General features: G+C 40.6%; 1 protein-coding gene across 8 annotated transcripts in view; it reads right to left on the bottom strand.

Moving 5' to 3' along the window:
- The window catches only part of LOC140205826 (MAP kinase-interacting serine/threonine-protein kinase 1-like), an 83,796-nt gene that overhangs the window by 14,410 nt on the left and 54,780 nt on the right, over positions 1 to 14,606 (bottom strand). For all 8 annotated transcript variants that reach the window (XM_072273572.1, XM_072273573.1, XM_072273567.1 and 5 more), the window contains 3 exons: positions 7,833 to 8,027; positions 5,459 to 5,623; positions 4,312 to 4,355 (listed from right to left, as the gene is read on the bottom strand). In XM_072273572.1, coding sequence (XP_072129673.1) covers positions 4,312 to 4,355; positions 5,459 to 5,623; positions 7,833 to 8,027 — 404 coding nt within the window. The remainder of the gene's footprint in view (positions 1 to 4,311; positions 4,356 to 5,458; positions 5,624 to 7,832; positions 8,028 to 14,606) is intronic.

Below are 14,606 nucleotides of genomic sequence, written 5' to 3'. Positions count from 1 at the left end.
TTGTGGATATTCAGAGGCTTTTTCCCAGAGCTGAAATGGTTGCCACAAGAGGACACAGGTTTAAGGTGCTGGGGAGTAGGTACAGAGGAGATGTCAGTGGTAATTTTTTTACTCAGAGAGTGGTGAGTGCGTGGAATGGGCTGCCGGCAACAGTGGTGGAGGTGGATACAATAGGGTCTTTTAAGAGACTTTTGGATAGGTACATGGAGCTTAGAAAAATAGACGGCTATAGGTAAGCTTAGTAATTTCTAAGGTAGGGACATGTTCGGCACAACTTTGTGGGCCGAAGGGCCTGTAGGTTTTCTGTTTCTAACTATAACCTTATTTCAAATAACTTTTAAGTAAAACTATGCATGTAAAATTAGATAAGGGAGCTCAGAAAACACAAAACTAATTAAAATGAGTACAAACTACAGCATGCAAGGGAAAATGTGAGCCAAACATTTTCATATATACATATATACACTCGGTGACCACTTTATTAGGTATAAGAGTGAAACCTGGTGTGGTCTACTGCAACTGTACCTCATCCACTTTAAGATTCAACGTATTGTGCATTCTGAGATTCTCTTTCACGCACCACTGTTGTAACGCGTGGTTACTTGAGTTACTGTTGCTTTCCTGTCAGCTTGAATCAGTCTGGGCATCCTCCTCTAAAATCTCTCATTAGCAAGGCATTTTCACCCCCAGAACAGCTATTCACTGGATGTTTTGTTTTCCCACACCATTCTCCGTAAACTCTACAGACGAAGACCCCAGATCAGCACATTCTGAGATACTCAAACCACTGTGACGAACATCTACAATAATTCCACAGTAAGAGTCACTAAAATAACATTTCTTCCCATCCTGATGTTTAATCTGAATAACAACTGAACCTCTTGACAATGTCTGCAGGCTGTTAAGCACTGAGTTGCTACCAAATGACTGGAGGATTAGACATTTGCATTAATGAACAGGTATACAGGTGTACCTAATAAAGTGGCCACCAAGTATGTATGGTATTAGTATAGTGAAACAATTGGTTGAAAATGCTTGAAACATGATGCATATGATACACAAGACCATAAGACACAGGAGCAAAATTAGGCCAGTCAGCACAATGAATTTGCTCCACCATTTCATTATGGCTGATTTATTACCCCTCTCAACCTCACTCTCCTGCCTTTTCCTCATAACCTTTGAAACCCTTACTAATCAAGAACCTGTCAATCTCAGTTTTAAATATACCCAGTGATTTGGCCTCTGCAGCCATCTGTGGCAATGAAATCCACAGATTCACCACACTCTGGCTAAAGAAATTCCTCCTCAGCTCGATTCTAAATGAATGTCCCACTCTTCTGAGTCCAAGACTCCTCCATGACAGGAAACATCCTCTCCACATTCACTCTATCTAGGGCTTTCAATGTTCAATAGGTATCAATGAAATCCACCCTCCTTCATTCTTCTAAGCTCCAGCAAGTACAGGCCCAGAGCCATCAAATGTTCCTCATAGTTCATGTGAACTTCCTCTGGACCCACTCCCATATGAGCACATCTTTTCTTAGGTGGGGGCTGAGAACTGCTCACAATACTCCAATGTGCAGTATGACCAAAGCCTTATAAAACCTCAGTAGTATTTCCTTGCTTTTATTTTTTGTCCTCTCTACCTCTCTAAATGAGTCTTTATTCCTTCTATCAAGAGTGCATGACCATACACTTCCCTGCATTATATTCCATCTGCCACTTTGCCCATTCTCCTAATTTGTGGAAATACTTCTGCAGATTCCCTGCTTCCTCAACACAACATGCCTCTTTATCTACCTCTGTATCATCTGGCCATAAAGCCATCAAATCTGTCATTCAAATCATTGACATATAATGTGAAAAGAAACAGTCCCAACAACAACCCCTACGGCACACTATTAGTCACTGGTAGTCAACCAGAAAAGGCCCCATTTATTCCCAATTGTTGCCTCCTGCCAGGCAGCCAATCTTCTATCTATGCTATTATCTTTCCTATAATACCATGGGCTCTTATCTCGTTAAACAGCCTCATGTGTAACACCTTGTCAAAGGCTTTCTGAAGATCCAAGTAAACAACATCCACTGACTCTTTGTCAATGCTGCCTGTTATTCCCTAAAAAGAGTTCACACAGATTTGTCAGGCAAGATTTGTCCTTAAGGAAACCACACTGACTTTAGCCTATTTTATCATGTGCCTTCAAGTACCACGAAACCTTATCGTTAATTAATGATTCCATTTTCTTCTGCCCCCTCCCTTCTTAAAGAGTGAAATGATATTTGCAATGTTCCATTCATTTGGAATCATTACAGAATCTAGTGATTCTTTAAATATCACTACTAATGCCTCCACAATCTATTCAGCTACCCCCTTCAGAACCATTTGGTCCAAGTGACTTATCCACCTTCAGTCGTTTTGGCCTCCCAAGCAACTTCTCCTTAGTAATAGCAACTATACTCACTTATGCCCCCTGACACACTCAGATTTATAGCATCCTGCTAGTGTCTTTCACAGTGAAGACAAACAAAATACTTACTAAATTCATCCACCATTTCTTTGACCGTCTTTAGTGCCTCTCCAGTATCATTTTCTAGCGGTCCGATATCCACTCTCACCTTTCTTTTACTCTTTACATATCTAAAAAACTTTTTCTATCCTCTCCTATATTATTGGCTACCTTACCATCATATTTCACCTTTTCCCTACTGATGGATTTTTTAGTTACCTTCTCCGGGTCCAGAGGAAGTTCATGAGAATGATTCCAGGAATGAAAACGTTAACATACAAGGAATGTTTGAAAGCATTTTGTGCAGATTTTGTTATCAGGGAGACTGGAAGTCTCCCAGAGTTCCCACATCTCGTACAAAGAAGCTATCTCACCCACATCAGCTATGTACTAATAGTCAGAGAAAGAGAAAAAAAACTTATTAGAATCTTACTTAGAAACTTTGCCTGTTCATGCCCAAGTTTGTTGAGCCAAAGCCTGACCACTCTACCACTGACCCACTCACGCAATGGCTGCTTCCGCTATGGCCGCTCCGCTAACACCTTGCTTCCTTTTATGTCTTTGGTACCAATATGTACAATGACTACCACCCTCCTCCGTTATAATGCTGTGGACCTGATCAAGACATTCCTGACCCTGGTACATGCAAAGCAATATATCATCTGGGTGTCTCTCTCACATCCAAAGGATCTCCTGTTTGCTCTTCTACCTATGAAATCCCAATCACTACTGCACACTTCTTCTCCCAAGCCAAGTGCTTAATAAATAGTTATGATTGCAGCCCACTGAAAAGTCACACAAAGTCCTGGGTTCTTTTTAAAACTCTCACTGTCTCTGCTACAAACAAGTGCTCACGATGATGTCCCGAAAGGCCCAGATACTCCATCTGCTAGGTGACTTGTACAACCCTGAATTGATGTTGTTATGGCTTTGCACTTCATTGTCTACATGCACTGTACTTTCTATGTAACTCAAACACTTTATTCTGTATTATATTCTTTTACCTTGTATTACCTCAATGAACTGTTGAGATAATCAAGGACAACATGCAAAACTATTTTTTTCCCCACTGTCACTTGGATTATGTGACAATAATAAACCAATTCACCGACCCTTTTCAAAATTCCATCTCATTCAAGTAGATTGAAAAGCTGCCCTAATGCTTGGCCTGAAATAATACGAGTGGGGATTAACTCCCTATTATATCTTTATAAAAATATAGAACTTCGGGTTAGAAAATGGTTTCATTCTTGAGAACTGTTCATAAATCAGACTATTTGCAAGTCGTAAATGAACAACCGTGCACAGGAGAGAACAAGCTGTGACAGGAGACCGCGCAAAACAGCTACAAAGTGACCTTGCCAGCTCGGTGAGTTCGCGCTCTCAGCTCTGCCCAACCCAGTTCCTGATTGGTGAGACTCAGGTTGGGGGATGGTATGGACTGGGGTTTGGAATGGTGGAGGGAAGGGAAGGAACAGAAAAATGTCCTATTCTATTCCCACCTAGCAGAAGATGCTTGCAACCTCACAGGGGCCAACAAACATATAGTGCTGGTCTCCTAAATGCTCCAATGTATGTGTGTGGTCCATAAATTAGGCAATCATAAACTAAATTAGAGAACATTACACCAAATGAGTACTCTGGTTATTTCACACTTGAATGTTTGTCTCATTCACATTCTGGAACAGACATTGCACAATGTGTATGGCCAGATGATGTGGATTCATGTGATGGAAGGTGTGCAAAGGACCATGAGGTAATTCCTATCTGAGTTAATACGAAAGAATAGAATACTACTTGCCTCTGCAGAAGCTGTGGTGTGGGCAGACGCCTTTCTGGGGCATTCTACAATGAGAGAGAAAATTAACAGTATGATAAATAATTGATTTTAGTTTCAAAAAGCTTTCCTTAAAATAACTTAAAAATAACATTGGGAACAAAAAGAATGCAAAATTTTGGCAAAATTGAATGCAAGGGAATATTTTAAAAAGAAAATATTGGTTTTGGTATGTTTTTATACAGAATAATGAGAGATATACACCTACAACAATATCCTGAAGTAGTTTCTCAAATTATGTTAAACTTTGGGTCAAGTCCAGCAAAACTGAATTGGAATAATTAACTTGGTGATCACTGGAATCCAAAGCAACAATTTGATTGTCTTAAGATCTCTGATCTATTTAAGAGGCAAAAGATGCTTATGTTCCCTGACATCAACAAATGCTTCAGGCGTTAAATGAAATAATGATTCATGATCTGTTCAGGAAAAAAAAAGCACACACTTTTTAAAATGGCAAAAGTCCTTCCTGTTTCACAATAGGAATAGCTAAAATTGGAATAAATAGAATTTATATAGTGCCTCTCACAACCTCAGAACATGTCAAAGTGATTTACAGCTATTAAATACCAGTAATATAGGACAGGCAGCAACCAAAATATTCTGCAAGCTTTTGGAAATAGTAAATTATCTGTTCCAATAATGTTGACTGAGGGATATTACTAGTCCAATGACTGGGATCTTTAATCTGCTCAGCCTTGAAATAATATAATGGTATCTTTATGAACATTATCTTATCAATAACAGAAAATGTGAGGTGCCTTAAACTGAAAAGCATGGATGAAAAGATCACAATTTCACTGATTATCAGTTATGGAATAATTTTGAAAGTGCGATTTCTATGACAAGAAATATTCCAACAGCAAACTTTGGCCTACATATTGAAATAATGCAGGATATAGTGCATTGTGAAACAGTAAATGTAAAAGTTGGGTTATGGTTACTAACTGACGAGACAAGCTTTAATTGTGATATTTAAATATGATATTACCAAAAACCACAATTAAACCAATTAAAATCCTCTGGCACATTTTTATGAACAAATGCATTCAGTTAAGGGCAGTATGCTAATTAGTATATCAAATAACCTATTTTATTCCTTTATACTTACCCCCTGGACCCAAGAATGTTGAAGAACTTGTGAAGCACTGAGTCTATCCTTTGCATCACGTACCAACAACTTACAAATCAAATCCTTAGCGCCACTGGAAATGTGTGCCCAGTCCTTTTCTGGGAAGTCATATTTACCTTCCTGTATACTCTCAAACAGCATGTTCTGTTGGCAAGAGGCATTCATTATAATACATCTTGGCAATATATACTGACAGCAAAACAAACAATCTCCTAATTGCTCGATTAATAATGTCTGGGTGACTAAGTCTCAGAAAATAGTCAGTTCCTACATCAAATTTTGACAACTTTTTTCTAAGACCAGGCTAGAGAAGTGTCTGGAAGATTTTTTTTTGGGGGGGGGGGTGAGAGCTTGCAGTTGGGTGGCAGAGTGGGTTGAACAGCTGGAGGGGGGGGGTGGAATCGATCCTTCTTTGTTCAATTCCTAGTGACCCGTGCAGGGACTTTCATCATCAGCAACATTAGTAAAGGCATAATCTACTAAAAATTGGACACAAACCACCAACATTTAAGCATGTAAGCAAACAAAAAAAAAACCAACTGGATGACGTACATAAGTGTTCCACTTAAATAACAACGCATCCAAGAGAAAGGAGAGCGAAGTGATAAGAGTATGCTCGCTTGTCATCCTTATGCAACGCGCTGTAAAGTTTCACTGTTAATGTAATGGCTGGCGCTGCTCAGAGGAAGTCAGCGGGGAATGAATGGATGGAACCGTGAGCTCCAATGTGTGCTTTAGATTGTTTCATTAAAATGGGCCCTTTTTCTTTACTAACCCTATAGTCAGATTATAAAGTTAAATCGTTTAATTCCACATGGTGTACTGTCTGATATTTTGCAGTATGGATTTGTAACTGGGCAACGCATCACGCGGCATCCACACAAACGAGATTTCTCAGTTTGACCGGGCCAGAGGCAGTCTTCCCCTAGACAAATGCATGCTGGCCGAACCGAAGGGTTACACTTATATCAAGCAAGACATGTTGATCATGTGAATGAAGCGACAATCAAAATTTTTACCAAGAATAATGGAGAAATGAAAAGAACCTCTATCACTTCTAATTAAGGACATGGTTTACATTAGCAGTGTTCCGTGGTCAGCAAAATATTCATAGTTTTATTGCATCTTTCATCATTCCATTATACTCATTGCATTTATTTACAGACTGTATCAGATCCTACTGGCATCATTGCATTGATTATTCCTTCACCATACATTAGTAATACCCTGCAAATAACATTTATTAAATTATAGTACACTTACCAAATAAATTGCAAGAGAATAACTGCAACTGGGAAAATAGAATCCTGATAAACTATAAACTCTGTGAATTTCTTTATGACTACTAATTTATTATTGACTATTAATTACTTTTTAAAAAATGTTTAAACCTGAAAACATTTGACTCGTTACAACTATATAATCAATGTACAGCCAGATAGTCTTGAGTATTACAGAAATGCTTTGCAAATGCACTAAGTTTCCAGTTTCATAGAAAGAACTTGCTCATATCTTAAGACTTAAATGCCCAAGAGGACTGTTTACCTTCGAAGTATTCAATCTCAGATTGATTTTAATATTTTAGCTTTACCAAGACTGTTATGATTTATGATTGTTGAGATTTTCTAAACTTTTAGAGAATTTAGTTCAATATATTATCTCATCTGCCTTTTAGAATACTTTGCTTTCTCATTGCTTAAACAGTGTACAGTAAAACTCAGAATAAATACCAACACTGATGGATTAAAAAATTAACAGTCAAGATCTCAGTGAGAAAAATCTGTGAAAATCAAAGTGGCAAGCTAATGAACTTACACCAAGAAATATTTTGTGTTTATGTATGAACTCTGTGGAAGCATTGCTGGTTCCAAATTAGTGAAGAACATGATGGGAAATACAGGTCCTTGTGAACTTGTTGTTAAAATAAGGACTCAGATTATGAGATGAAAGGAGACTTTGCAGCTGTAAGCAAATCAACAAAAAACAGAGAGGAAGGGTGTTGCAATTTATCCTGTAGACAAAATGTAGGAGAGGAAAAGCCCTCAGTGTATACAGAATTGTTGTTGGAGTAACTGAAAATAAGGAGATTCGGGGGATGAAGGACTATCCAGTTAGTTCCTGGGAAACAAAATACTACGGTTAAAGTGTGATATCAATCTGACTGGGAGGTGCTTACTGGAAACCTGTGCTATCTGCACCATTGAATTCAAATAAGAATACTCATATCAGATACTGCCCCATTTTCTTGTAATGACATTCTTCAGTTTCATCAATAATTTTCTCTTTTACAAATACGCCATGTTCCTGACTAATATGACAAATTATCGCCTGCAGATTTAATATACTGTCTTACCTGACAAGCTCTACAGGCCTCTCCTCTGTCCCAGCCACAGTCCGTTCCACAATTCCCCACAAAGGGTGGGTTTCCACTCAGCATGATGTACAGAATTACTCCAAGACTCCATAGATCACAACGCTTATCATAAAATGATGCTTCCTCTGTAAATGTCTCTACTACTTCAGGAGCCATGTATTCCACAGAACCACACTGGAGATATTAGTACAATCATTAGAAATTAAATGCCAAAATAATTAAGCATTTATTTTTAAGTTGTCACACAAAATAAGACTTGGTTTGATTAACTCTAAACCATATTACTGTTCTTAGTGTTTTAAACTGTAGACCGCATGGGTATTTTTTTTTATTCAACACGTCATATAGATGATTAGGATATATACAAATTTGTTCAATACTTTACAACATATCTAGTAAACTGTATTTGCAAAAGTGGTATTTTAACAGAGTTGCATAGAAATTATGAAAGGAAAATAATTTCTCCCAGAGCTGGTGATTATAATTCAATCACGCATGATTCAGCACCATAGGGCATTTTTACAGAAAGAAAAAACAGCCCTGTTTCAATGAACTTTATAACTATTTACCAAATGCCACCGCATTGCAAACACCGACTCTTAGTCATAGAATACCACAGCACAGAAAAAGACCTTTCATTAAGACAGCAAACATTTCATCCTCTTCTATAATCTGTATATGGTCCATGAACACTCTGATCTTCCAGGGAACCAATTCTGTCCCTTGCTATCCTTTTGATCTTAATGTATCTGCAGAAGCCCTTGGAATTCTCCTTCACCTTCTGTGCTAGTGCAACCTCATGCTTTCTTTTAGTCCTCCTGATTTCCTTTTAAGTGTTCTCTTGCATTTCTTATACTCCTCAAGCACCTCATTTGTTCCTACCTTCTTATGCACCTCCTCCTTTTTCTTAACCAGGGTCTCAATATCATTCAAAAATCATGGTTCCTTAATGCTGTTATCCTTGCATTTTAGTCTAACAGGAACATACAAACTTTGTACTCTCAAAATTTCACTTTTGAAGGCTTTCCACTTACCAAGTAAACCTTTCCCAGAAAATAACATGCTCCAATCCACACTTTCCAGATCCTTTCTGATATTATCAAAATTGGCCTTTCGCCAATTTAGTCTCAACCAAAGGACTAGACCTATCCTACTCCATAATAAACCTGAAACTAATGGCATTATGATCACTAAATACGAAGTGTTCCCCGACACAAACTGCTGTCACCTGCCCTGTATCATTCCCTAACAGGAGTAGTAGTATCACACTGTCTCTAGTTGCGACCTCTGTGCACTGATTAAGGAAACTTTCTTGAACACATTTGACAAACTCTATCCCACCTAGCCCTCTTATAGTATGGGATTCTCAATCAACGTGTGGAGAGTTAAAATCACAACCTTATTATTATCACATACCTATGTTTCTTGGAACAGACGGCAATCTCTCTACAAATTTGCTCCAAATCCCATGGACTGATGATCTATAACACAATTCTATTAACATGGCAATCCCATTCTTATTCCTCAATTCCACCCATTAGGCCTCAGTAGATGAGCTCTCCAACCTGTCCTGTCGGAGCACTGCCATGATATTTTCCCTGACAAATAATGCCACCCCCTCCTTTAATCTCTCCCACTCTATCATACCTAAAATAACAGAATCCCAGAACATTGAGCTGCCAGTCTTGCCCCTCCTGCAACCAATTCTCACTAATGGCTACAATGGCATACTTCCACATGCTGATCAAAGCCCTAAACTCATACTTGGATTTTCAGAAGCCCTTTGACAATCTGCTGTGCATGAAGCTACTTGACCAGATAAAAGCCCATAGTATTATGGGAAAGATACAAGCATGAATAGAAAATTGGCAGAATGGCAGGAGGCAAAGAATGGGAATAAAGGAGGTCTTTCCTGATTGGCTGTCGATGATTAGTGGTGTTCTGCAGGGGGTCAGTGTTGGGACCGCTACTTTTCATGTTATATGATATGAATATACTGTAGGTGAAGGGGCAGTTAGTGTTAAGGAAGTTGGGACTCTGCAGTGGGGCTTGCAGATTGGGAGAATGGGCAAAGAAGTAGCAGATGGAAAATAGTGTAGGGAAGTGTAGAGTCAAGCACTTTGGTATACAGGTGTCCCCCGCTTTTCGAACGTTTGCTTTATGAAACCTCACTGTTATGAAAGACCTACATTAGTACCCTGTTTTTGCTTTCAGAAGGTGTTTTCACTGTTACGAAGGAAGGCAGCGCGCGATAAAAAATCAGCGCACGAGAAAAGGTAGAGTGCGCCCCGAGCAGCCGCTCTCCCCTGGATTCGGAACTGCATTGCTTTAACACGTTGCATTGAGCCGCCGTTAGCAAGATGAGTTCTAAGGTGTCGGAAAAGCCTGGAAGAGTAAGGGTGTTACACTTAGCGTAAAACTAGACATAATTGTTTCAATCGTGGTGAACGAAGTAAGGACAGAGTTTGGCTTGTGGAAGTTGATGAAGATGATGTTGAAGAGGTTTTGGCATCCCATGACCAAGAACTGATAGATGAAGAGCTGACGCAATTGGAAGAGGAAAGGATAACAATCGAAACCGAGTGCAGAAAGTGAAGCAACTGCGTGAGATTTTCGCTGCAATGATAAAATACGACTTTAATTTTGAAAGGGTACGTAGGTTTAGGGGATATTTGCAGGATGGTTTGAGTGCTTACAAACAAGTGTATGATAGAAAAGTGCGCGAGGCTCAGCAGTCAAGCAAGCCTTCCACATCAGCCACAGCCGACGACGAACCTCAACCTTCGACATCGAGGCGGGCAGTCATAGGAGAAGATGAGCTGCCTGCCCTGATCGACGATGAGATGACACCTCCGTGTCCCACCACCCCAACACTCGGGCCCCGGACAGATACTGTACCGATTCGCGGAGAATGCAGCAGTAGCCGGGAGGCATACAGAAACATCTTCAAGAAAAAAGCCGAAATAAACATGTTAATTAATTAGGTGCCGCCTAGCACATAATTGTCGGCCCAGATCAGAGGCGATGCAATCGGAAATCGCCTCTGATCTGCACTGACACTTACATGCCCGGCAGCACCTAATTAATTAGCACGTTTATTTTGGCTTTTTTCTTACCAAGATGTGCTGGGTGCCTCCCGGCTACCGCTACATTCTTCGCGGCAATGTATCGGGTCGGCAGCCTGGAGGGTGGGGGCCACTGCACCACCCAGCCTGCAACGACTCAGTCTAACACACCATCATCAGTGTGCTCGGCGCGGTTTTCCCAATTCCGGTAAGTGATACTACACAGTACATACATTATTTCTACTTTATATAGGCTGTGTATTTTAACGTGTTAATTGGTAGATTTGGCAGCTTCATAGTTTAAAGGTTACTGGACAGCGCATTTATGCCAACAGCGCTTGCGTGAGATTTTCTGCCGAGAGCGCTTGCGTGAGATTTTTGCTACGGAGATCTGTGCAAGCAATCGTTGTAGAGAAGTATTTCTACTTTATATAGGCTGTGTATTTATCATATCTTTGCTGCTTTTACTATATGTTACTGTTGTTTTCGGTTTTGTGTGTTATTTGGCATGATTTGGTAGGTTATTTTTGGGTTTGCGAACGCTCACAAAATTTTCCCATATTAATAAATGGTAATTGCTTCTTCGCTTTATGACATTTCGGCCTACAAACTGTTTCATAGAAACGGTCTACCTTCAGATGGCAGGGGAAATCTGTAAGGAATAAAGGTGTAGACTATTTTCCAAATAGGGAGAAAATTCAAAACTCAAGAGGTGTAAGGGGACTTGAGAGTCCCTGTGCATAATTCTGTAAAGCAGGGGTCCCCAACCTCCGGGCCGCAGACGGATATTGGGTTGCAAAGCATGCAGGGGTGCAGCGGTAGCTGGGACGCACCCAGCACATCTTTAAGAAAAAAGACGAAATAAACAAGATAATTAATTAGGTGCTGCTCGGCACGTAAATATCGGCCCAGATCAGAGGCAATTGCCAATTGCGTAAAGCAAGTGAAATCGGCAATCACCTCTGATCTGGGCCGACATTTACGTGCCGGGCAGCACCTAGTTAATTAGCTTGTTTATTTCAGCTTTTTTCTTAAAGATGTGCTGCGTGCATCCCAGCTACCACTGCACGCTTCATAGCCCGGAGATTGGGGACCACTGCTATAAAGGATACCTTGCAGGTCGAGTCACTGGCAAGGAAGGACATGGAATGTTAGCATTTATTTTGAGAAGACTAGAATATAATGACTGCACAGCCAAACACCCAAGCAGTCACATCATCAAGTTCACCAATGATACGCCAATGAACTCACCCCGTACCCCCTCCCTTACACTTACATCAGCGGTTCACCAGTGGAAACTGCAAGCAGTTTCAAACTCCCAGGAAACCTCTCACGGTCCCAGAACACATCGTACACAGTCAAGAGAGCTCACCAATGGCTCTACTTTGTGAGAAGTTTGAAGAGAGCTGGATCTTGCACATCCAGATTCCCCATCATTCTACAGATGCACATTAGGGAGCATCATTACAAGCTGCATCATTGCATGGTATAGAAAAGCCACAGCAGCAGACGGAAGGCTCAACTGCCCAATGCATCACTGGCACCAATCTACTCACCATCAAGGACATAAAGTATTCATTCCTCCCACCCCCGCTTGGAGGTTTTCATGTTTTATTGGTTTACAACATTGAATCAGTGGATTTAATTTGGCTTTTTTGACACTGGTCAACAAAAAGTACTTTTTCATGTCAAAGTGAAAACAAATTTCAACAAGTTGGTCTAAATTTATTACAATCATTAAACACAAAATATTTGATTGCATAATTAATTATCAACCCCCTTCAAGTCAGTATTTAGTAGATGTACCTTTGGCAGCAGTTACAGCCATGAACCTGTGTGGATATGTCTTTAAAAACGCAAACACGAGGAAATCTGCAGATGCTGGAAATTCAAGCAAAACACATCAAAGTTGCTGGTGAACGCAGCAAACCAGGCAGCATCTCTAGAATGAGGTACAGTTGACGTTTCGGGCTGAGGCCCTTCGTCAGGACTAACTGAAAGAAGAGATAGTAAGAGATTCTCTTACCAGCTCTTCTTTCAGTTAGTCCTGACGAAGGGCCTCAGCCCAAAACGTCAACTGTACCTCTTCCTAGAGATGCTGCCTGGCCTGCTGCGTTCACCAGCAACTTTGATGTGTGTTGCTTGGATATGTCTTTATCAGTTTTGCACATCTGGACACTCCAATTTTTCCCAGTTCTTCTTTACAAATGGAATCTATGCAAGCTCTATCAGATTGCCTGGGGATTGTGAATGAACAGCCCTCTTCAAGTCTGGCCACAAATTCTCAATTGGATTGAGGTCCGGATTGTGACTTGGTCACTCCAGGACATTAACTTTGTTGTTTTTAAGCCATTCCTCTGTAGCTTTGGCTTTATGCTTGAGCCTTGCTGGAAAACAAATAGTCTCAAATTGCAGACTTTGATAAGGTCCCACATAGGACATAAGTGGGCAAAATTGGAGCACATGGTATTGGGGGTAGGGTACTGACAGGGATAGAAAATTGGTTGGCAGACAGGAAACAAAGAGTAAGGATTAACAGGTCCCTTTCAGAATGGCAGGCAGTGACTAATGGGATACCGCAAGGCTCGGTGCTGGAATCGCAGCTATTTACAATATACATTAATGATTTAGATGAAGGGGTTAAAAGTAACATTAGCAAATTTGCAGATGACACAAAGCTAGGTGGCAATGTGAAATGTGAGGAGGAGGGGCGAGTGGGCAGATGCATGGCAGATGCAGTTTAATGTGGATAAATGTGAGGTTATCCACTTTGGTGGCAAGAACAGGAAGGCAGATTACTATCTGAATGGTGTCAAGTTAGGAAAAGGGGAAGTACAACGAGATCTAGGTGTCCTTGTTCATCAGTCACTGAAAGTATGCATGCAGCTACAAAAGGCAGTGAAGAAAGCTAATGGCATGTTGGCCTTCATAACAAGGGGAGCTGAGTATAGGAGCAAAGAGGTCCTTCTGCAGTTGTACGGGGCCCTGGTGAGACCACATCTGGAGTATTATGTGCAGTTTTGGTCTCCAAATTTGAGGAAGGACATTCTTGCTATTGAGAGAGTGCAGTGTAGGTTCACGAGGTTAATTCCTGGGATGGCGGGACTGTCATATGTCAAGAGATTGGAGCGACTGGGGTTGTATACACTGGAATTTAGAAGGATGAGAGGGGATCTGATTGAAGCATAAAAGATTATTAAGGGATTGGACATGCGAGAGGCAGGAAACATGTTCCTGACGTTGGGGTAGTCTAGGACCACAGGTCACAGTTTAAGAATAAGGAGTAGGCCATTTAGAACGGAGTTGAGGAAAAACTTTTTCACCCAGAGAGTGGTGGATCTGTGGAATGCTCTGCCTCAGAAGGCAGTGGAGGCCAATTCTCTGGATGCTTTCAAGAAAGAGTTAGATAAAGCTCTTAAAGATAATGGAGTCAAGGGATTATGGGGAGAAGGCAGGAACGGGGTACTGATTGTGGATGATCAGCCATGATCACAGTGAATAGCGTTGCTGGCTCGAAGGGCCAAATGGCCTACTCCTGCACCTATTGTCTATTATCGTCTATTGCAGTTCTCTTGCAGACTGCATCAGGTTTTCCTCCAGGATTTACCTGAATTTTGCTGCATTCATTTTACCCTCTACCTTCACAAGTCTTTCAGGATCTGCTGCAGTAAAGCATACCCACAGTATG

The sequence above is a fragment of the Mobula birostris genome, chromosome 12 (assembly GCF_030028105.1).
Source record: "Mobula birostris isolate sMobBir1 chromosome 12, sMobBir1.hap1, whole genome shotgun sequence".
NCBI classification, from domain to species: Eukaryota; Metazoa; Chordata; class Chondrichthyes; order Myliobatiformes; family Myliobatidae; genus Mobula; species Mobula birostris.
This window is presented reverse-complemented; position numbering and strand designations above follow the sequence as displayed.